Below are 24,673 nucleotides of genomic sequence, written 5' to 3' on the forward strand. Positions count from 1 at the left end.
GTAAAAAAAAAAAAAAAAACCAATAAAAATATATCCTCAGTATAATGCTTTGGTTAAACGGGAGGGAAAGATAGGCTATTCTCAAGCTGTTCTTTCAAAATGCCTGAATACAGACACATAAATATACACATAAACAGATGGAAAAAGAGATTCTTATGGGTAAGATTTGGTTGAGGTTGCATAAAAATCGAAGAGATGAGGAATGTGCTACTGGATCTAACACACACAGACACGTTTATGCATGCTGGACAATGTTCTACTTAAATAGTTCACATCTGGACACCAATCCTCAATCACCCCACGGCCAGGCTCTTCAAAACACAGCGGAGTGCAGTGAACTGTATCAAGAGAACAGTGAGTTCAGACATCCTCAAATTTCATTCCTCACTCTCACACAAACACGCACGTAAACTGCCATGGATCTTTGTTTCTCATCACAGTATGTGTGTGACACTGCTTATGACAATAAAATAGATAAAGGGAATAAAACCGAGTCACAGAGGGGGAAAACAGTGTGAGAGGAAGAACAAGAATAGAGCGATGAAAGAGAAGGGGATTGTTGTTTACGACTTGCAAAACATAAATCCTCTTCAGAGAGATGACTTGATGATGGTTAAAATAAACCTTGTGGACTTAAACAAAGATTTAAGAGACTTTGCAGCACAAGGCAGAAAGCTCTCATTCCTCCGTGCTTTTGAACATTGGCGTGTGTCCCTGAGCAAAGCACTTCACTCTGTTTTGCTATACACTGCAGTATGGTACACCTCTTTGCCCACACTTCCTTTTTTCCCGGGTGTGTGCCGATGTTCTTTCATATTACGGTAAATAAAGACTTGAAATAACCATAGACATCTGTTTTCAGGCATCCTCTCCTCTCAGATTGACCATTTAGAGGTTCCAACATGTATGCAATAAAAGATGGTAAAACCATCAAGTGTTCTACGCATGTCATACAAGTTTATATCTGCTCTAAGGAATGAAAGGAATGTTGTAAACTCTAAACTGTAAGTACTTGGTTGACCATGATAACTGCATCATAAAGCACCATGTCATTAATTTTAATGCTTGTTTCTTAACGAGAAAAACACATTATATTAGCCACCAGGGCTGAGCCATCAATCCTTTCCATACTGTTATGCTAAACTATTTGAACGAAAATAAACTAATGAAATAAAACAGAGCCATATGCAGAGAGAAGTACTGAGTGGGGGAAAAAACACTTTTTGCACTGTTGGGATTAATGATGAAGTTATTCATGCTGCGTCTTATGTATTCCACATGGCTGTCCCATCTGAACAGTGTCTGTAGTCTAAATATCCATAACTTCAGTGGATTATATTGTCAACACAACTGTCAGAGGAGGGTTTTTACAACCTAGCAAGACACAGATTGTTGCAGGACCAGTGACTCCTAGTGGTAACATAGACAATTACACATAGCCTACTGCACATATTCGGAGGTATTACATAAAAACAAGAGAACAGAAGTCCCGAGTCAGTACCTTCAAGACATTCATTCTGTTGTGAGGCATTACAACACATAGATACACATAACAAAGTCAAACAAAACCTACTCACCTGCTGGGTGGAGAGGCCCTGCAGCAACCATTTAATAATGACTTCATCCACTTGATGTACTCCGGTGAGGTCATTCACCTGCGGCAAAAACAGATCAATGAAAGGAGGATATGAGCATCTGCCTTAGGTAAACACAAGCCTTATAGTCTGACCTCTACTAGTACAACATTAGCGTCATTGCTTGGGTTTGTCTACAGTAGGATCTTGCCTGCATGTTTGAAGAATGCATGCCCTCAAGGTACACGCCGTCTTTTATCTGTAAGGGAAATGTTGCCATATATCATGGGAATTCGTCTATCATCTGCTGTCAGATAGTAGCCCTAGATGAGGAGATGAATGATGACGGCAGTCTTTCTAAATCCTGAAGCCTGTCTTAACACTCGCAAATGCGACAATAACTTGAAATTTAGTCATTGACTTTTTTTGTGCACATAAATGGTTCTTTACCACGTCATATTGTTTGGTAGTGTTTCCTGCACGCAACAGGGAACATAGCACAAAGTCCAATTTGCATACAAACCGGTCATGAACTGTTCTTAACGAGTTATTAGGCTAATTGAAATGGCCCGCTGTTGAGTTAGCGGTAGACACACTTGGTAAATCGATAGGAGTCGTTACTGAGTTCACAGAATCAGGCAGTCATCAGCCATCACCCAAGACTCAACTAATCTCTGCTATTCTCTATTTGTGATCATTGAATCTTTGGCCACTCGAACCATCCTTTTAACCATGCATTATGACATTATAGACACACGTCCTCTTCCTGGCAGATTTGTAGTTGATTGGAACTTCTTAATTATTGCCCTAATGGAGCAAGGTTTAGCTATTTTCTTGTAGCCAATTTCTATTTTGTGAAGCTCAACAATATTTTGATGCACATCAGAATTCTTTGGTTTCATAACGAAAATTTTCCATTCAATTTCAATAGTTTTTCAATGAAAGGGTTATAATTTTGTGAGTTTTTTAATGAAAGATCGAAAGGACAAAACCGATTTATTTTCACAATTGCCTTCACTCATATTTACCAAGGGTGCCAATATTAGTGGAGGGCACTAGGCTACATATTCAATTTTTTGTTGTGAATTATGGAAAAATCATTCAAATATTTTGCACAAAAATCATTGGTTGTTTATATGAGGTTGACGTGTAAGATTGATTCAACTGGGAAACTTTGTTTGACATAATCACAACATTTTCTTGATATTTTTAATGTATTATTTTGTTAGCTGTATGAAGCACTGATGGCTATGTGACCTCATTTACACAGAGTTCCTAATCCCTTTAAGTACCGCAGATTTCAGAGGAAATAATGAATGTATCACTGACAGCAGCACTCTGACAGAGAATGGAGCGCGGCCAAACCAGGATGGATATCCCAGACGGCTCCTTTGCTGTCCAAAGTATACACAGGTCCCACTGTCCCTGAGGTGTCAGGCTCAACAAGTACAGTGAAGCTTCAGACACAAGGGCTCTTTCTGACTCTGGCAGACTGACACAGGAAGAGCGATGGCAGATCATGCCAGATTTAGATCCTATTATACACAAGTTTTAATTAAGAAGTTGTTGATCTTGAAGCTTCACCCTGGCATAATTTTACAGTGGGTCTTTGTGAAGGTTGGGACAGGGATTTATTTTCTCCAAATAATTAAAAAAAGATATGAGGATTGTTGCGGTATCGGATACTGTTTCCTACATTAACCTATCCGGATGTTTTATTTTATTTTTTTTTTTTATTTATTAATCCAGTAGACTCATTTTCACAAAAGGACATTAAGTGGCCATATGCAGAGCCATAAAAATGGAAAAGGGGCTAAGGATTTTACATGTCAACCATTCGGAAAATACTCTTTGATCACTCTTCTGCATATCTTGCCACAATGTCTCTGGTATTTTTCTTTGAATGGGTTCTCTTTTGAAGAAAGTGTTTGAAGAGAGAACTGAGGCATAGTGGGCATCCTTGATAAGACTGAGACTGAATCCTACATCACAAGACTGTGTTCCCGCTGCACAGTCGAATCTTTCATCAGAACATAACTAGAGCATCTGAAGATTGAGCCATCAAAGCTAACAAAGTCATCTTGCTTCTGTCTCACACTGACTCACACAGAAGTGCTGGCTTTTGTATGTTCAAATGAATGATTAAACACAAATATTGATCTTTTACGTGGTTAATATTTGTTTGTTTATGCTTTAAATAATGAAAGACACCTTTAATAAAAAAAAATGATCAAAAAGTTGACAATGCGGTTTTACATTGCTTTAACTCGTTAAAATAAGTTAAGCAATTTTTTAAAGTATAAGTTATACAAGATTCATCTCTTGCATAACTTATAATATAATAGGCCTATATAAGTTATACAATATAATATATAAGTTTTACAATATAATATACAAGTTTACTTATATAAAACTTATATCTCTTGTATATAGTCCGTGTAATGTAATTTAAGTTGAAATGACTTATTCAATGAAATGACTGGATTTTAATCCAAATTGATTGTACTTAAAAATTTAAGCCAACTTTTTTTTTTTTTTACAGTGTCATACCTTGTTACCACCTAAAAAATAAAAATTATAAAACCAAATTATAAATAAGATCCCATATAATTTATGGATTTTAGAATATATTTTTTGCTGTTGTATATTATTAAGTTTTTTTGTTCTAAGTGTGTGGGGTACAGTGTCCGTTTCCTTCAAAGCATCAAAGGCTCTGTTTGAGGACCCTGAAGGCTTCCTGTATGCTCTGATAATCAATTTAGAGCACTAAGCTAACCTATCTGCTTCCTGAATTTAATTAGAACGGCTGAAAGCAGCCCTGCCTGCAAGATTTACACACACAGCTCTATCAAAGGCCACTTTGTACTGAGCACACTAAACAACAAAGAAGGGCATCGCCTCAAAGCCAAGAAGCAGACCTCTGCTGCCCTAAGATTAATCCTGCTGTATGGAATCCTCTTACAATACGGTATTGTTTTGGATTAGAAGGCAAAACCAGATTTGGGGTTTTAGAGTAGACCAGAATCTGATTAAACCGATTTAAGATTTGGAAGAGTTAGTGTGTAACTATGAGTTTTAATATTACCTCGTGTCATTGTCTAATTGAGTGCTGATGAAAATCCAAGAGACAATTTCTGTAGGAAAGTATTGACCAACAAAGTCATGCTGCAATGAGGATCTTTAACTTTTCTATCACACTTTAGTATATTATGATACTAAGACATCAATCATCAATTCTAGATTCCATGGGAACCAACCTTGTGCCAGATGAAAAAAAAAGTAGTTTAACAGGTTGTCATTATCATTAGTTTTGCTTAGCATCAAAAATATAAACAAATAAATGTTTTGCAAAAAATCATTCATTGCATACACTAACTTTAAAAATAAGCCGATAACTATGCTTCATGTTATGGTTGATAACCAATAGCCTAAATGTATTATTAATTTGTACTGCAAAAAAGAAAGAAAACTTAACCACTATAACTTTCATAATTCAAGTCAACAAGTCTTTTCTTCCATTTTGTGACTTATATCCAAGAAAACACCTGCTTGAATAAGAAAAGATGAAAGGAATTTTGTCTTAGGAAAAAATAAGAAAACTTAGGGCAGAAAAACAAGAAAAATAAGGACAAAATAGGAACTCTATTTTGTCCATGGGGAATTGATTGGATTGTTTTCTTTATCATTACTGTGAATAACAGGTTGTCCCACCCGCACACCAATAAAGTAGTAGGGGATGTTATTTTGGTAATAAATTACAAGTGCAAATGACATTCACAGTTAAATCATTCATAACAAATGCTGTAATATTCTATACAAAATATGAATGGTCAGTTTCATCCATCACCATCCCTTTAGGTTACTGCACGATCTAAATCTCTAATCAGGAAGTATCAGCCGATAAATGTCTAATGTTGGATGCTGATGTCATGTGGTGCCAACAGTGATCCACCAATTTCAAAGCCCTTCTTAAAAAAAAATAATTTTTGAAAAAATAAATATTTTTGCCTATTTGAGCAAATTAGAAGATCATTAACCTCATTGCTTTTGAAAATTATCATTTATTTATTCACAAATCAAACCAGTCAGATTTACAGAAGTGGGTACTAGGCTATTGAACATTTCCAGAAGGTATTCGTTCGCTGCAGGCTGCATTAATGCGCTACATCATAAACATTATGAGGAAGGGCTTTGGAACATTTTTTTCTGGAAAAAGGGTTCAACAGACCCTTAAAACTTAGTAAAACAGTCTCCAGGAGGACGCACACCAGGAACATAAAGAATATGTGGCAATTGTCCTTAAGGACGGTGTGCTTCAGTCAGTGCGCGCCCTTCTGCACCATCTGCGTGAAGCGGTTGGTGATTGAGAGCGTCGTGTCGATGAAACGCTCCACGCAGCTAATGAGACAAGTCTCAGTTCGTGAATCCAACTTAGAGCTCGGTTTTTCCATGCACTTATCCCAGCAAACATCTGTAAAGTTGTGAACCTATGAAAAAGGCGTCAAACACTGTAAAAGCCACCAGACTTGCGAATACTAGTGTTGTTGAATGTCAGTAGGCTAGTAACGTCTCTGAAGTTACCTGGGCTTGAAACTGAGCCTTCTGCTGCTCCACCGCAATCAGACGCTGGAGCTCCGCAGATTCCGCGTTTTCAGATAAACTAGACGACGGCATGTCAAAGCTAGAATTAAAATCAGCCATGGCAGGAGTTTACGAACAGATTATATACACATGAACATGTGAAGGACAAAGCTACTGTACTGCGCTCGAGAACAGTCAGGCATGGACGACGTAAAGGGAACTACTTCCGCCGCAGAAATATGACGTCATGACCAGGCTGAAATTGTAGTGGATAGAGGAAATAAGACCATTGAGAGTTATTATTTGTTCAGAATGAACTTCATCACTAATCAGTTAATAGTCACTCAGACAGCAGAGCAGACATTTAGATAGAAATAGAACAAACATTATAGAATTCAAATGATGCATTGCAGTTTTATTTTTGTGGGTGCCCAGCACATATTGGAATCAATGGAAATTAAATGGCAGATAAGGCTGTAAAGGAGGCCACAAAAAGAGAATCCATCAATGTGGCAGTTAACAGCAGTAAGATGGAAAAAAGATCATTATTAAACAGAGGTTGAAGAAAAGGTGGCAAAGGAAGAGAGGAAAGGATGGTTGTTTTACAAAATTCAGAGGACAGTGGGAGAAATGCATTAACTATTATTGCCTATAATATGTGTTATCACACTAGCGAGTGCCTTTTTTTCCGAACATCTCCACAATTGCAAATGTGTCATTTATACAACAGTTTATAATGTCACTGAGTAACTTTTATAGCCTATATTTAACAGCAGAACCGCCCGTCGAGCAACACGTGTTTTGTTCCTCAAAATATCTGCATTTCTGACAGAATCAGACGAGTAGCCTATAATTCCATTAGGCTACCCATTCATAAATACAGTCAGGTTAAACGAATTAGGTTTTTTGAACGAATCAGTTGAAGGATTAAGATGAGGGTGTTAGAGGTTAGTTTTATTGTTAAAAACTCATTTCATTAAATTTTTTTCAATCATTTCATATTTCTACAATAAAAAATACATTTAAAAATAAATTATGCAATTATAATTTGCTTTGTAAATCCATATATGCTATGTCTAAACAGCCTGTGTCAATTCAAATGGATTTTATTAATACCGACTTCTTTTTGTTTGGTTATTATAGCAATACAGTGTGTCTTTGCATTCTGATTGAATTTGTTGACTAAATTTAAGAAGTTGACATAAGAGGACGGCTATGAAAATGAATTTAGAAATACTGTTTTCTCTTGGCTTTATTGTTTTGATCTTCTCTCACACGAGAGAAAACATCCTGCATTATATTGTATTACAATGACTATTTAATATTAGACTACCACTAAACTTTGACTAATGTTGCCTATTAATTGTTCTAGGAACCTCAAAGCTTATTTCAATTTCAGAAAGGTTCAAATTTCAGATACTGACGGACCATCTGAAATTAGAGGAAGCTCTGTTAATTGTTGACTCATACTGCCATTCGCAACACCCTTACACAAGGACGATGGAGGCTCTAGATCAGCAGTTATTACATGTTATGTTATTGTTTGAAGCGAAGTTCGCTTAATTTTTTCTATATTTAATGGGAGACTTGTTGTAAACAATTTGCTATGCGCATGCGCTCTCATAACCTCGACAGAGCGGCACCACGCAAGCTTCGTAGGCTTAGAAGGTGTCAGAATACGTGTCTTAACATAAAGATTACAGCCTACTTTACATTTGCTTTCAATTTATTCTAATAATGTTTAATTATTTATTAATATCTTGCTACATTATTGATCATAAGTTTAATTGTTGTAGTTTTTATTATTATTATTATTATGTACATTCATGTTTATGTTACTGTTTATTTTATTAAAAAACCAAAACCATACAAGCCAGTCTGTTGAGTGGTGACAATAAATGGGTTAGTCCCAGAAAGTAACTGTCTCTAATCGGACAGTCTTTGGTGCGGTCAGCGCCCTGAGCTGGCAAGTTGTCTTATAAGTGCAAGAAAACGGAAGCATTTTTTCAATAATAATATATTACAGTGTTATTATTTATTACAATGTAATTATACATTTATTACAGTGTTACTAATTTTTTACATTATTATTATTATTATTCATGTGTTACATTATTATTTTGTTACATTCTTTTAAAAAAATAGTGTAAAATGTAATTACACATTCGTTACAGACTTATTATACATTTATTAAGTTGTAATTAGGCTATATGTTTTCTACAATGTATATTATCTACATTATTATTATTATACATTTGTTACATTATTATTTTGTTACATTTTTCTTTTATTTAAAAGTAGCAATTCTTTTTTTTAAAGTAGTGTAAAAATGTAATTACACATTTGTTACAGTCTTATTATACATTTATTACAAAAACACATTCAGCTAAATATCTTCTAATTATTATTGTTAGCAACAAAATCTTTAAAAAGATCGAGATACGTGTTTTCGTCCGTATTGGTCTTAAAAAGCCTTACATTTGACTTGTGCAGAAACCATGCCACCATGGTTGTTGATAATTGTTTTTTTTCTTTTTTGGTATATGAGAACATAAGCGGTGTGTGTGTGTGTGTTTTTGTGTGTTTAGGACAAATCTCTATTGTTAGTTAGTTTTTATTTTTTCAGCAGTTATTGTTGGTCTCCAGCAGAGGTCAGTGTTTTTCAGTTTTATTGGGAATGCTTGATCATAATCATATTGTCTGTGTGGGTCACATCTGTTTACAATATGCATTAAAACCAAGAACTTTACTCATGTATACTTTGTGTATTTGTTACTTGAAGTATGATAATACAGTCTTCTTAAAAATATTAAAATGCTGTAAGAGATTATTGTACAATGAATCTGTACAATCATGATCAGATTATTGTACAGTGAATAAACTGCTAAGATTCATTACTGCTTTGATTTTTTTTCTCAATTGCTTTTTAAGTTGATTCACGGTTTGAGGTTGATAAACCTAACTGAAAAAAAAAATAATAATCTTGTTAAACTTATAATGCTACATTATTGGACTCTCTCGTTGTTTCTTTAGCGCTGGGACGCAGGGATTTCCCAGAGCAGTACAAATGAGATAATAAAAATTCAAATAGATATATTTTTTGATATTTGACCAAATTCTGTTTAACTATATGTTTTTTAAGATTGATTTGAATGTGTTGGAACACCTCCCAGCAGGACCTTGATATTTCCACAGAAATACAAATAAAAGGTAAATAATTATTCCAGACTGCTGTGGACTTGAAAAATAAATATTTATTTATTTTGGAGATTAAATTTAGTAGTCAAAGTTCGTTGGATGCATTTAACCCTCTGATTATCTTCATTTGTGTCTACACTCATTATCTTTGGGGTCTCCAGGGACCCCAGACAATAACAATTAATTTTGTAACAGAATAATATATATATATTTTACAAATGTAATTTTAGTCTGTTTATTAATGTTTTTACTCAACATTTGTGGTTAATATAGGCTTTTTTTTATTATTATTTTTTTTTTTTACAAAAACAGCATTTTATGTCAAATTTACTTTATAAAAGACCCAGATTTTTAACTTTCATTTATGGGGATTTTTTTTGGAAAAATAAAATAAAATAAAAAACTCACTTTAACCACTAGATGGCCATAGACCTCCACCATAAGCTATTTGTTATGTGATTAACCAAACTACTTATCTTTTCACAAGTTTTTTCCAGTTGGATTCATAACTAAAAATTATAAAATCACAATTATAACACAGACACAAAAAAATTAGTCAAAGTTTAGGATTTTTTGTACTGACAAAAGTTTTTCAATAATGTTACATTATGTACACAAGCTAGAGTCAAACCTGAGCAAGACTCCAAATGTTGAAGTCTTTAGATTTTATAATTTATTTCAATCATCTGTTTTTTAAATAATTCTACAATTTTAATTCTACAATTTTACTAACTGTTACAGAACAAAAAAATACAGAAATTAACAGTTATATTACATTTTGAGTAAAATGTTTTGAGTGAGTGTGTGCATTGTGGATTTTTTTTCTTTTTCTTTTTTGCATTGATGGAAGTGTGTCACTTTATTTCTGTCTATGTGATGTCCGTTGTTTCCTCGTTGTTTCTGATTTTAATGATGAATTTTGTATATTCACTATGCAGGGTCTCCAGGGACCCCAAAGATAACAAGCGTCGGCATTTTTTCCATGCTAACATAAAAACAGATATCATTCCAATATATATATATATATATATATATATATATATATATATATATATATATATAGTATATATATATTATTGGTAGATCTAGACAGTATTAAGAGGCATAGAAGTTTTTTAAAAAATGTTTAAAAATTCACCAAAAGTCATTTGCGGGTCAAAAAGACCTCGAAGATAACCAGACGGTTAACCAGAACGCTATACAAATAACCCATAAAACACTGGTTATGGTGTATTTGTAATCCCTATAAGCAGCCTTCACCACACAGATAAATATTTTTGTTAGTTTAGTAAGTTATAATCAATGCCATTATCAAAACGTCATAACATTTATCTTATTCACTGAGCGGGGAAAGAGCCATTCTTCTTCTAGAGCCATTACATGAAACAAATTAAATGACAATGACAGCGTCACCTGACAACAGTCACAGAGTTACAATAAACACAAAAAATATTTTTTGTTTGTCCATTCCAAAGTCAAATATCTGTTAAGATCAATCTTACCTCCTATTTTTGTATTCTGATTATAATGCAATACATGTAATAATTTCTAAAGAAAGCAAAAAGAACCTGGCCTCTGGATCATATGGTCAGAAATATAAAAATATCACAAAGCCTCCTATAATCTTTGATTTGACAGACATTCACTGCAAATATTTTGTCATTATAAACATTATAAATATGGACTTTCATAAGAATGTTGTGCATAGTAATACTTCACAGTCTCAAAACAATGAATCAGGTGCGGTATAAGAAAACAGTGAGCCAAAGAATTATATAACCAGGAAGTGAATGAGTTTATTAGGGTTAAAGTGTAGCCTACGTACGTAAAGTGGGTCATAGCTGCTCTGTCGAGTGTAAATAAAAATTTAACGCCATTCTCTTTTTGCATTAATCATGCCAACAAGTGTGCTTAAAAATGCATTTAGGACCAGCAAGGGTAAGTTTTTATTATTGATTATCTCTCCATTTAAACATATTTTTGTTTGTTGTTGTAACCAAGAGCTGTGACTATTTAGCTTTTGTTGCCAATTAAACTCAGATCCAGACAAATGCCCAGCACAAGACAGTATATGACAAAACACAAAGATAATAGATAAGTATAAAACATTTACCACTTGCATTGCTTAAATGTAAATAGTGATTGAAAGTAAAAGTAAAAAAATCTGTTGACTGTAAAAAACAAGAACCACCAGACCAGTTGAGGGATTTGGTTTTTTTGTTCAACTCAGTCCAAACTTTCACAGTAGCTTATTGTAACAAGTGGCTAATGTCATTATTTGTATTGATTGTTCTAATATGACATTAAATATTTACAATAACCACAACAACTATGATGTGTTGCACATGCTTCCATAATGCTTAACGACAAATTTTCATCTCTTTAATGTGAACAAATGCATATGAACCCTGTACCATATGCACTTTTGCATGGAATAATGCAAAGCGAATTTCTCCTAATGATAAATATAACTGTTTAAGTGCACTCCTCTCATAAACACTGCTCTCTCACTGTTTCTCTCACACATGGCTCTACCCTGCTGCGTCACGTGATCGTGTTATGTAACAGCTGGCAAAAGACCAGACTTACATAAAGAAAGCCTGTCTCCTCCCCCATCACGTGCAGCGTGCACATAGTTTTTATTGCTCTTTACAATTTGTCATACACTTTTCTCCATCCTATTTTCTGATCAAGGGTGCAGCCTCACATCTCTCTACAGGATGTCCTACAGAAAGCCTCAAACAATTGGTAAGAACGAGAGTTCTTCTGCATTGATGCACATCTTGAAGTTTAACTTTCTGATGTACGCACAGGCTTTGTGATTGTTCGCATGTGTGGGTGTTTGAAGCAATGAGGGCAGTGCACATGCCTGTGTATTCATATGTTCAAAATTTAGTTGCAGTCACAGCTTACTTATGAATAACTGAATTTAACTTTGACTTTTCTGAAACATTGACTTATCTTAATGTATTTGCTTCGTTATTTGTGCATTAGCGTATCAGTATCCCAGTACATGTGAGTGTATAGAGAGGGACTGTTTTCCTAAAGGAATACTTCTCTTTGTAATATCGCTGACTCTCTGCCATTTCAGCTCTGTCATTTGTTGACTTCAATCCTTTGTTCGTTTAGCTGACCCAAATAGTGATGGTTGCATTGGAGCATTGATGTCTGCAAATCTGTTACTTACTACAGCTATTTAATTTAACATAACTAATCCTGCAGTTTAGATTGCTGAGGAACTCCTTATAAAAGTGACAGTACTCTTTATAAAATTACATTTTATACCATTATCATTATTTTAGATCCTTTGCAATCTATTGTTCATTATGAACAGTTTCTGTTCTGTCAACTGGCCAAATAATCAGATTTTGTAAATCATGTCCATTTTTACAGCGGCTGGTCAGAAAACATACTTCACAAAAGTGCATGGGCTGCCAAGCATCAGTCCCTTGGTAAGTTCGGTAGAGGAGACACCTGAGCCCATCCCCACCACAGTTAAGGGAACCATCCCAACCTGGATCCGTGGGAGTCTGCTGCGGAATGGTCCAGGAAAGTTTGAGTTTGGGAATCAGCAGTGAGTATGACTTTTACTGCTAATATGGTGATTTATTTTTATCTTACAAGAACATCACTGGAATGTAAGGAAGGAATAGTAAAAGACATTAACTAATCTCTGTTTGGATAGCAGTTAGTAATTAGTTAAACAGCCAATGCCATTTGGAAAGGTGTAATTCAGTAATTTGGGATATGCCGTGGTGGAGGTAGACTAAGGCTGTCATTCTAAAATTCGATTTGTGATTTGTTTGATCACAATAAATATTCAGGCTCACTCTTGCTTGTGTACATTTTTCCTCAGCTATAACCACTGGTTTGATGGCATGGCCTTGATGCATCGCTTTCGGATCGAGGAAGGTCAGGTGACATACAGAAGCCGTTTTTTGACAAGCGAATCGTATAAGCAGAACAGCGAGAGGAACCGCATCATGGTGTCAGAGTTTGGCACTTTGGCTCTACCTGATCCCTGCAAGAACATTTTTCAGCGCTTCCTGTCCAGATTTGAGATGATAAGTACGTAATACGTATAAATGTTGAATGTGTGTGTGAATGATAGTAAGGAGCTGGCTGGTGAAACGCATCTCAATCGGTTTAGAAAATGCAAACATAATGAATAGTTGTCTGCTTTAAACAGGTTTAAAGCTATCTGTTTCTGAAAGAGTAAGGCATGTATTTAGATGGCCTTGCTCAAGAGCACAACAGGAGTGGTCAGTGGAAGCATCCAAGTGTGTCTAAAGTGTGTCCTAGACAAACAACTCTATGTCTGTAATCATGAGAACACATTGAAATCAGACACCATAAGCACTCAATTAGGATGAATTAAAGTGACATGACTACTTAAGTGTTGAGATGGACCTGGCAGAATATTCTGGACACTATTACTAAGAAAATGATAATATATTGCACAACCATCTTTTTAAGATCAATGCCTTAAAGGAGTAGTTCACTTAAAAAAAAAAAAAAAAACTTTCTGATAATTTACTCACCCCATGTCATCCAAGATGTCCACGTCTTTCTTTCTTCAGTCGAAAAGAAATTAAGGTTTTTGATGAAAACATTCTAGGATTTTCTCCATATAATGGACTTCAATGGGAACCAAACGGTTCAAGGTCCAAATGAGAGTTTCAGTGCAGCTTCAAAGGGCTTTAAACGACGATGAACAAGGGTCGTATCTAGTGAAATGATTGGTCATTTTAAAAATAAATTAAAAAGGTTACGTTTTATAAGCACAAACGCCCGCCTTGCTTTGTTCTGTGATGAGCGTACATGACTCTCCTGTTCAAGCTCGTTCATCAAAATGAACAAATCTTTTTTCGAGTCATGACTCAAAGGGTCCTAGATAAGACCCTTAATCATCGTCTGGTGTCGTTTAAAGCCCTTTGAAGCTGCACTGAAACTCTCATTTGGACCTTGAACCATTTGGTTACCAATGAAGTCTATTACAATCCTAATTTCTTTTCGACTGAAGAAAGAAAGACGTGGACATCTTGGATGACATGGGGGTGAGTGAATTTTCAGCAAAAGTTTTTTTTTTTTTTTTTTAAGTGAACTACTCCTTTAAAAAATTAATAAACAAAACCCACCATGGAAATAAAATCCATTAAGCTTTCAGTAAGGTAGAAGTGTGACTAAATGCCATCATGAGGTTTGCATTTGGATATGTGGATTACACAACTAAAATCCAACCAAACGTTTGGCTTCACTTTTCAGGGCTTGTACGGCAAAGCCCATGGATAGAGAGAAACCCATTGCTAGAGAGTCCATAAAAGCAACGGGAAAAATATTTCAACAACGGATTTGTTTCAGATTTCAATTCAGATTTGTCTTGGCAAAGCTACAAGAAGACTTACAACTGTCAGACAGGTCAAGTTCAGTTTGAGCCTGTGCAGTACACTCAGCCATCAGTGCTTCTAATAGGGTGCCGAAGTTATGACGTCACTTATGGGACAACTCGGAAGCTAACGGCGTATGGGTTCCGCACGATCGAAAAGCTATTACAATAGTGAATCGTTGTAAGACCTAAAGAAGCAGCATTGATGATGTATTGACTTATCAAATATATATACTGTACATATATGATATATTGAGGTATTTTGATGATGTATACACCTTTTGATGATATAACATACCTTTAATAGCTTATAATTAACAATCCCAGGTTTTGTAAAAATAAAATTCTGAAAACAAGCAGAAAATTACTTTGTCAAAATTACATAAGATTAAAAATACCTTCAAATATTAGGGTCCTTTTAAAGGTGCAATGTGTAACAAAGTTGAGTATCTATTAACAGAAATGCAATATGACATCCATAACTATGTTTTCAGTGGTGTATAAAGAACTTACTTAATTAGCCGTAATGTTTTTATTACCTTAGAATGAGACATTAATAGCTCCATAACCGAGGGAATCCCCTTCTATGAAGGTCGCCATGTTGTGACGTCATATTCCTACCGTAGCCGAACGCGAACAAACAGCGCTACAGAACGCGTTTCATCACTACCTTGAAAGAGAAGTAGCGGAAAGCTGGAAGCTAGCCTTACACTCCGTGAGTAGTGACTTTTCCCTTGTGAGTGGTGTAAAATATGTAGTTGGGATTGTTTCATGTAACTTCGTTCTCCCTCGCTGTGTTATGGGTTTGTTATGTTGGGGATAGATGTGCTGTTACGTTCGTGAGACAGCTGATGATTAGTATTCATGTGACCGTAAAACAGTACGTTACAGGAATCACTAACCCGTCGATAGAGACTTTTAGATCACTAAAGTCGATCACGAAGAGTTTTCAAAATCAGAGAAAAAAGCCTATTGTGTGTAGTAAATAGTATCTTTGGGATGCGGAGATGACATGATTGTAACAGCGCGCGCACTTCCGACCTTTGGACTCATGCGGACGCGTCCCAGCTCAGCCACATTAACAGCTCATATTAGCCAGCTAAACTATTACTACCCTGTTAGAAAAAATATATAGCTGCTCCCTCGCTGTATTATGGGTTTGCTACAGTATGTGGGGAGAAATGTGCTGCTGGTTACGTTTGTGAGACAATCAGCTGATTATTATTTTATTAAATTATATATTAAAACCCTTGATCCTCACCTGACTATGGCTTTGTAAACAGACAGTATTCATGATGTGGTTTATAATGGACTGTGGTACAGAAACAGTGACAATGTTACACACTCTTGGCTTACTCTGGCTATTCTCTGCTGTCTCAGCCGACGAGATGTTTGTCCCGTTTTAGCAACCGTAGCTTCTTCGAAAGGGAGGGGTGAGCAGTGGGCTGAGCCCTTAGTGCAAACCTGGTGCAAACTCGCAACCGAACCACTAGATGTCGCTAAAAGTCACACATTGCTCCTTTAATCAAAAAGGTTAAAGGAGCATTTCACCCATTGCAACATTAATCTTTATTGAAAGTGGATCATATGTAGTCGAAATGTAAAATAATTTTTTAATTTGGTGCCCTCTTGACTGAGAAAAGACAGAAAATAACCAAGGGGCGCCTTTGTGTTAAAAAACTACAGTTCCCAGAATTCCCCAACATTGCACAGCTCCGCAAGCCACACCCACTAACCCACCCACCGGAACAGCGCAAACAGAGACGCAAACACACTCTTCCGTCTACAACGCTAACATTAGCTGTTACCAGAGTGAGAGTTTGAAATTCATTTCAAACAAAATGTCTAGTTAGTTGGCTGTGGCGAGCAGGACGATCGAGGGCGAGGGATGTAAGAGGACGGCGCGCTGCCGGTGGCGTGAGTGATAATGAAAGACAGCTGTGAGGCGCGCGCCGGTGCGTCTCTCACGAATAGAAGGAGCGAATGCATAAAACGGGGAGCGACGACGGCAGATCGAGAGAGAAACAGGCCTGATTTTATGGTTTGTTTCTGTTGTGTGTAACGCTGGCTTACTTTCGTTTTGTATTTGTTCATTTTACTATTAAAATGTTTAAATGTTCGCCGGTTCATGCCTCTTTCTTCCCACAACATCAAACCCCGTTCACGTTACATTTGTAAACACATTAACGTTAGTGAATTACTCCTCGTTTGTATTTATTTCTGTATGGTGAATTACTGTATGATACCTGGATGTTCTGAAGGCGAAACTATCACAACACAAACGTCCGTGTGCTCGTCTGATTCAGAGCTTTCCTCCAGGAGAAATTGCCATCGTTGAAATTCTCTGCAGCAGACGGACTCTGTGTCCGCAGGCCGTGACACGCAGCGAGAGTACAGGCAACAGCAGGCCGCCGAGCTCGACCCAGTCCGGGCGTCTCGACCGACAGCCAGGCGTCTCCTGCTCCTTCATCAGCCTCAGCTGCTCTATACTATACTGCAGCTCGTAAAGATAGCCACGAACATCGGATTCGAGCAGCAGACTTTCAAAACCCCCTTCTTCCATATCATGTTTAGTTTCTTCCATCATTATCATAACTTCATATCTCCACAGGGCTTGTTAGCTTAGCTTCCAAACAAGATGGCGGATATTGATTTCAGTTTCTGCAAGTGAAGTCCCACCCACTGATCTGTAATAGGCCTGTGGGTGAATGGGTGCCACACCCTTGAATAATAATGAGCTAATCATTGTAGTCTGTTGACATTTCAATGAAATGTGACTTCCTGCTTATCGTGACGCAAAATGACGATTTTTACTTCACGATAAACAGGAAATAAAACACTTAAATCCTTATTTCTCCCATCTCAGGGCAAAATAAGCGAATAAACCATGACCATTCAAAAATATGACTGGGTTTCTAAAGATACAAAGCTTAATGCAAATGGGTGAAGTGACCCTTTAATCAATCAATCAATCAAGCTTTATTTCTTTAGCACATTTAAAAACAACAAGGTTGACCAAAGTGCTGTACATTTCCAAAAGGCAAATAGATAAAATACAATAAATACAAACAATTAGAAACGATACAACACCAGACAATTTCAACATGCAGCAAACATCATGCTCTCATGATGCTCTCAAAAGCCAAGGAAAAGAAATGTGTTTTTAAAGGTGATTTCAAAACCGTAAGGCTAGGGGCCAGTCTGACATGGAGGGGCAGTTCATTCCACAGTCTCGGTGCAACAGCTGAAAAGGCTCGATCCCCTCTGCTCTTGAGCCGTGTTAAAAAATGTTAAGGTTTTAAATGGCCACCAAGTCCAAAAATAAATAAAAGGTATTTTTTTTACACTTATTTTTCTCTCTCTAATTCCAGAGCCAACAGACAATGCCAGCGTCAACTTTGTTAAATACAAGGGTGACTATTACGTCAGCACAGAGACAAACTACATACACAGAGTGGATCCAGATACTCTACAGTCCAAACAGAAGGTATGAATAACCAGTATTTAGTCACCAACCTAGACCAACAACCAGTCATGTCTAATTTAGGAAGGATGATTATTTGTAGGTGGACTGGAGCAAGTTCATAGCTGTGAACGGTGCTACTGCTCATCCACACATTGATCCAGATGGCACGGCTTACAACATGGGCAACTCATATGGAAACAAAGGTTAGGTTCCGGTCTTCTCCTTTTATACTGACCGATCTTTAGGAGGCGTGATGTTGTGCTGTCATGTGTTTTATAGGGGCTTTATACAACATCATCAGGGTGCCCCCAGAAAGAGACGGTTCAACGGACACTCTAGAGGGAGCCAAGATATTATGCTCTATCGCCCCTCATGACAAATCCAAACCCTCTTATTATCACAGCTTTGGTGAGTGAAGAAGAAAATCTGTCATGTTTATTATCTTCAGATCTCCTAGACTGTCATTCATCAATCACTATCATGTGTCATTTTATTGCATGTCATCCACTTTATGTTCTTAAAGGTACACCGTGTAACTTTTGGCCAAAAGAGCTGACGCATACGAGTTATTTTAAATGATTCCTCAGGCCAATAGACAGCACTTGACACTATCAATGCTCTGATTGGGGCTGCCCACTTGAAACTTGAACTTTGGCCAGATCATATGACCTGGAGAATGCTTGGAGAACGTATCGCTTTATGATTGTCACGTGACCACAGGCTCGGAAGAGTCAAGGAAAAGAAAACGAGAAACTGACCTTGTGAGAAAACCGGACAAGAGTCTCACTCGGTCAGGCTTTCACTTAAAATAGGATAAGAATGAGCATCAAACAGAATGAACCCAGTGCGCACAGCTCTTAAATGGGCCACACCTTATTTCAACTCGTTATTTACGACAGTAAAAGCACTCCACAACGACTCTAGGGGTCGCTGTTTGACAAAAACGGAATTCCTACATAGTGTACCTTTAAAGTTATGAGTAAATTTGTTGCTAGCCACTCTGAATGGTGTAATAATATAGTATGAATGAGCTATCATATGAATATGCAGTACTGAAAAATACATTTTATTTTCCTGAACCTTTTCAGGCATGTCAGAGAACTATGTAGTGTTCATCGAGCAGCCCATTAAGATGGATCTGTTCAAGATAGTGACTGGTAAACTAAGAGGGAAATCCCTAAATGAGGGTGTTTACTGGGACCCCAACCAGGAAACCATTTTCCACCTGATTGACAAACAAACTGGAAAGGTGAGACAATAATGATGACAATAGTCTCACAGAGGCAATATGAGGTTATTCTATATTTGTTGTGCTTCATTCGGTTCATTGAAATCTGATAGAGAACATAAATACATTATCAGATTATATTTAAGGAAAAAAAATAATAAAAGATTTCTTTGCAGGAGATGCCAGTGAGGTATTACACCAAGGCGTTGTCCACCTTCCATCAGATCAATGCTTTTGAGCAGGATGGATTCCTCATGCTAGACATATGCTGCTCTGACGATGGCCAGGCCATAAACAACTACCTCATCCAAAACCTGCGTCAATCAGGAGAGGCACTGGATGAGGTTATAATCTTCCTTAAACTCTCTTTCTCTGTCTATCTTAATACTAATACTACTAATAATTATTGTTATTATAGCATAAATTACTTTCTGTCAGTCCTGTCGCTCTTTCTCTCTCTCTATCAAATGTTAACACCTTAGGCCAGCAGGTGTATTATTATTATTATTATTATTATTACAAAAACATTGTTAACATTACTACTGCTATTATTCATAGGATTATTAGCAGTAGTAATATGCAATTTATTTATTCTTTATTATTATTATTACTTAAATGACAGTTTTATTTGTCCTGGCACTCTCTATTTTTCTGTCAGGTGTATAACACCATGTCCCGGCCGCTTCCTCGTCGTTTTGTGCTTCCTCTCAACATCACCAGTGAAACACCACTGGAACAGAATCTCAACACACGGCCTGACAGCACCGCCACGGCTGTCCTCCGAACTAAAAACCAGGTGTTGTCTTTGTGCTGGTTACAATAGCATTATTATGTGCTTGTTTTTTTCTTCACAGTCCTTAATGGAATTTAGTCTATTATTGTATTGTTTGCTTATATTTGCCAGCCTTTCTACTGGCACACAGAGCACAATTCAAAAGTCTGGGGTCAGCATTTTTATTTAGCAAGGACACTTACAGTGAATACATTTATAATATTTAGAATTTTCTATTCCTCAAAGAATGTATCATGGTTTCCACCAAAAATATTAAGCAGCACAGCAATTTTAAGAAATGTTTCATATTTAAGAAATTTCATAATAAGATTTATTTTTTTTAACAAATTAGCATGATGATGATGTGACTAAGGACTGGAGTAATGGCTGCTAAATCAGCATTTTTACATTTTAAAATATATTTAAAAAATCCATTTTAAATAATTCACAATATTGCTGTTTTACTGTATTTTTGATCAAATAAATGCAGCCCTTGTCGCATAAGAGACTTTTGAACAGTAGTGTAACTACAGTATTAAGTAGAGACCTTCATATTTTTATGTGCTCAAGATAACAGTAATTGATCTACGTCACAAAATGTGCATTTGCGAGTCTTCAGCTCTTTTAGGACTACATAATGTCTCCCTCACAGGTGTTTTGCACGTTTGAGGATCTCCATGGTGAAGACCTGAAAGACTATGGTGGCTTGGAGTTTCCTCATATAAACTATGCCAAATATAACACCAAACCTTATAGATACTACTATGGTTGTGGCTTTCGCCACCTAGTGGGTGACTCCTTAATTAAGATGGATCTAGAGAGCAAAAAGTTCAAGGTGAGATCAAATTAAACTGGGACTATGACTGATACCTACAATGACCAAAAAGTCCAAACAAACGTAATGACAGTAGTAAAACTTTTCTTGTCAATTTGGCTCACAATGTTAAGAGTGTTTGTGTGTTTGTTTAATGAATTTATTTACAGGTATGGTGCCAACCTGATCTCTACCCATCAGAGCCTGTCTTCATTCCTTCACCCAATGCTGAGGAAGAGGACGATGGAGTCATCCTGTCAGTGATCATCACACCAGCTAAGGTACCCTGAATGTGTAAAAACAACAAAAAACAAACAAACAAACAAACAAACAAACATAAGCTCTATACATCACCTGTTCAGAAATTGAAATGTGTTATGAAAAGACAGTTGAGAAATAAAATTACATTTGTTCTAAACTGAGTCTAAACCCTCTGTTCTCTTGGCAGGATAAGAGTACATTTCTCTTAGTCCTAGATGCCAAAACATTTGAAGAACTGGGAAGAGCTGAAGTGCCTGTCAACATTCCTTATGGATTCCATGGAGTCTTCAATTCCAGTGCATGAAGCTCTTGGTATCCCTCCAACAAAATAACATCTAATGACAAGTAGCTCTTCAAAATGCCTAATACACCACTCAGCTGCTATTGAAAGCAAGAGACTAACAGAATTATATTTCTATGAAATGAGTCCAAAGACATCCTCCACAACACATTTTATAGTAACAGTTAGGTAACATTGTTACAATGAGGTTTCATTAGTTAAAATTAGTTAACAGGAACTGCACTTCTACAGCATTTATTAAAGGTAAAGGCGCTGCTGACGTGTATCTGGTGCATCCGTGTATTTGGGTTCAAATAAATACAGTATGGCTGGGCAAAAAATTGCAAGCTCGGGCACACCAGATAACGCGCCAACAGCGTCTTGCGTCACCAGCATCACTGTGGGCTGGTGAACTGGGACACTGGGTCTGTATTCACAGAAAAAAAAAACCAAGACACCACTGTGTAACAAAGTGCAAAAAGTGCATATTTTATTTACAGCCTTAGCACTGTGCCTGAGCATTTTTTGTTGTTATTCTTTCATGTATATCTTCTGAACATGATATGGAAAAACTAAATAAATATAATAATAAAATATAATATCCATAATAATATATAATATCCAAATAGCTTCTCCAAACTAATGTTCTTTTTATATGACACTTAACCGGTGAAGCCTGAAGCCATGGGCTTTATTCATGCCCAGGAGAGGTGCAACATGACAGGCATGCTCTTTAGGAAAAATTAGCCCGTCTTTTCCTGGAGGTTTTGTGATTTTCAGACACACAACCAAAAATGCGATGTCCACGCATGTGGATACTAGGTCTGAGGAGGTTAATAAAGATAATTGTGAACCACAAGAGAGAAATACTTGACCCTAATAATTTCAGCATGATAAAATGGTTTTGATACACATTTGTTTTCTCAATACAATTTCAGTCTTTCTCAACTTTTCTTTTCTTGTGTTTTTATTTTTCAAATAGTGGACTGTATGATACCACAATATGACACTTTGATGTTTGCAACTAATTATATTTGCTCAAAGTTATGAACTGTGTGTTTCATACAAGGCTGTTTCTTTCTACTCTAAAAGCAAATGTGAGCAAAACACCTGGGCTGCTATGGTTAATATTTGCTGTTAGAATTTTTATATTTCCATCAAGAAAACAAGTACATTGCATTGAATGTAATTCCCAAGACATAAAAAGCCCATAAGTTCCAATAAATGCATTAATTATTTGTTTAAATGACAACAGATTACAGTATCACCATACAGCATTTGTTATTGTATGCAACTTCATACCTTTCTTTTACCCTCATTTTTAAAGACTGTTTTTTCTTTTATTATGCCTTTTACTTTTTATGTTTTAAATTTGTTTCATTAAGTAAATACCATATATAACATACTGTATTATATTATGTTTTTTTTTTTTTTTTTACACATTTCTAATTTGTAACTTGATCACAATTATTGTAATAATATTTTCACAATACTTTATCTGCTGCATGGCTTAGTTATAGTCCACTTTTATAAAATTTACAAAGCAAGCAAAATGAAAGTGTCCAGGTTTTTCCACATCATTTCACATTCTAATACACGTTTGTTAAGGTAATCTTGACGACATGTGCATTCAACAGAGAGAATGATGTCTATACTTTTCTTGTCCACTAGGAAGCAGCAAACACTCATAGCAGGTATGCCCGAGTTAAGTCATAAACCTGATGTAAAAACAACCTATACATTCATTCTGCAACAAAATCTGAAATGCTTTCATTAACCAATAGTGCATTCATTCAGTTCATACGGAGACATGTGTGCAACGTGTGAGTGTATGTGCTTTTGCATGTGAATATCTCCGTGGCTCGGCTAAATTGGGAGCTTCTCAGATTTCCCCTAATCCCTGCACATCAAACAGCAGGCAGAGCGGAGCAGATGCAGACAGACAGAGGCACTGCTCTCCTGTGGTATCTCGACCTGCCGGATCTTCTTTCCCCGTACACAGTGCTGTTATTGTCCCTGTATCTGTATGTGTGTTTGTGTGAGAGACACAGCATGGGTTGTTTGTCCCTGTGTCCCATCCCTCTCTTTTTGGGTTTAAACACTGTTCTAATTGGTATCAAGCAGAGACACCGATGCTACACATCCACACTTCAACTTTTGTTCCATAGACCAATGCCTCCAATGTTGGTGTGGTGGTTCTTTATTGGCATTGATAGATCCATAAAGTACCTTTAATGTACCTGGAACATTTCCACCTCACAAAAGGTACACTTTAAATTGGAAAAGATCCTTCGGATAAGAAAATAAAATGGTTCTTTTAAGAATTGTTCTCTGAAAGGCTCTTTGGGAAACCTTCCTTTTATTTTTAAGAGTGTAAGAAAAATTAATTCATATTGGAGAAATGAGCGAGTGAGTAAATAAATGAATGATCGAAAGCAGCGGTGGGTACCAGGTAGTGGTCACAACAAAGACAGCTGTGTATATATGTGTGTGCGCTCGCCTTTCTGCCCTGCAAATCCCACTCAGACACCTGCACTCAAAGCTTCCGCTGCTGAACCTCCACTTCAAACAACTACCGACACATTGAGCGGAAACAAATATCTACGAAGAAGGGAACAAAGGACTGAGAAAGAAAGTAAAGAATTCCAGCTAAACTTTCCTGATGCAAATAACTTTGATCATACAACACTGTGTTTGATTTTCAAAAAGTAATCACTGCAGGCACAAGTACTGAAATGTCTTTATGTGCAGCTTTGATGGCTCACAGAATGTTGCTGAAATAAAAGGAATGAATTTACATGTGTATCATTACAGAGCATGTGAATTCATGCTAAAATGACCTCCATCTGACTAGATGTCACAGACCAAAACACCAGATGTGAAGTTCCAGATCACTCTACAGGTCTAGTGTTGCTTTAGTGATCCAGAATGAAGCTGCAGTCCATAAACTGAAGACGGTAAAATAACTGTTTTCTATTTTAATTTATTTCTGTAATGGCAAAGCTGAATTTTCAACATCATTTCGCCAGTCTTCAGTGTCACATGACCCTTCAGAAATAATTCTAATATGCTCAAGAAACAGTTATTATTATGATGATGATTCACAATACGTG

At 36.4% G+C, this 24,673-nt stretch overlaps 2 protein-coding genes across 2 annotated transcripts; one reads left to right on the forward strand and one right to left on the reverse strand.

The window, feature by feature from the left end:
• Positions 1 to 5,790: 5,790 nt before the first annotated feature.
• Positions 5,791 to 6,391, reverse strand: timm8b (translocase of inner mitochondrial membrane 8 homolog B (yeast)). The gene is made up of 2 exons (XM_039658390.2): positions 6,156 to 6,391; positions 5,791 to 6,061 (listed from the first exon to the last, which is right to left on the reverse strand). Exons 1-2 carry the CDS (start codon positions 6,273 to 6,275, stop codon positions 5,894 to 5,896), a joined length of 288 nt encoding a protein of 95 aa, XP_039514324.1. The 5' UTR covers positions 6,276 to 6,391; the 3' UTR covers positions 5,791 to 5,893.
• Positions 6,392 to 11,158: 4,767 nt separating this feature from the next.
• On the forward strand, positions 11,159 to 23,886 carry bco2a (beta-carotene oxygenase 2a). Its single transcript, XM_039659287.2, has 13 exons — positions 11,159 to 11,291; positions 12,048 to 12,101; positions 12,747 to 12,927; positions 13,210 to 13,421; positions 18,111 to 18,226; positions 18,306 to 18,408; positions 18,485 to 18,613; positions 19,294 to 19,454; positions 19,610 to 19,777; positions 20,092 to 20,229; positions 20,858 to 21,040; positions 21,190 to 21,300; positions 21,468 to 23,886. The coding sequence occupies exons 1-13, from the start codon at positions 11,249 to 11,251 to the stop codon at positions 21,582 to 21,584; spliced, it is 1,716 nt and encodes a 571-aa protein (XP_039515221.2). The 5' UTR covers positions 11,159 to 11,248; the 3' UTR covers positions 21,585 to 23,886.
• The last annotated feature ends 787 nt before the right edge of the window (positions 23,887 to 24,673 follow it).

Source organism: Pimephales promelas, chromosome 4 (genome assembly GCF_988280905.1).
Source record: "Pimephales promelas chromosome 4, fPimPro1.hap1.1, whole genome shotgun sequence".
Taxonomy (NCBI): Eukaryota; Metazoa; Chordata; class Actinopteri; order Cypriniformes; family Leuciscidae; genus Pimephales; species Pimephales promelas.

Bases quoted from the DNA above. Each gene is read 5' to 3' on its own strand.
- timm8b (XM_039658390.2), bottom strand. From the start codon at position 6,275: ATGGCTGATTTTAATTCTAGCTTTGACATGCCGTCGTCTAGTTTATCT. The intron at 6,062-6,155 runs GTAACTTCAGAG...CCTTTTTCATAG, and splicing joins AGGCTCAGTTTCAAGCCCAG to GTTCACAACTTTACAGATGT.
- bco2a (XM_039659287.2), top strand. From the start codon at position 11,249: ATGCCAACAAGTGTGCTTAAAAATGCATTTAGGACCAGCAAGG. The intron at 12,928-13,209 runs GTGAGTATGACT...ATTTTTCCTCAG, and splicing joins TTTGAGTTTGGGAATCAGCA to CTATAACCACTGGTTTGATG. The intron at 19,778-20,091 runs GTTATAATCTTC...TTTTTCTGTCAG, and splicing joins CAGGAGAGGCACTGGATGAG to GTGTATAACACCATGTCCCG.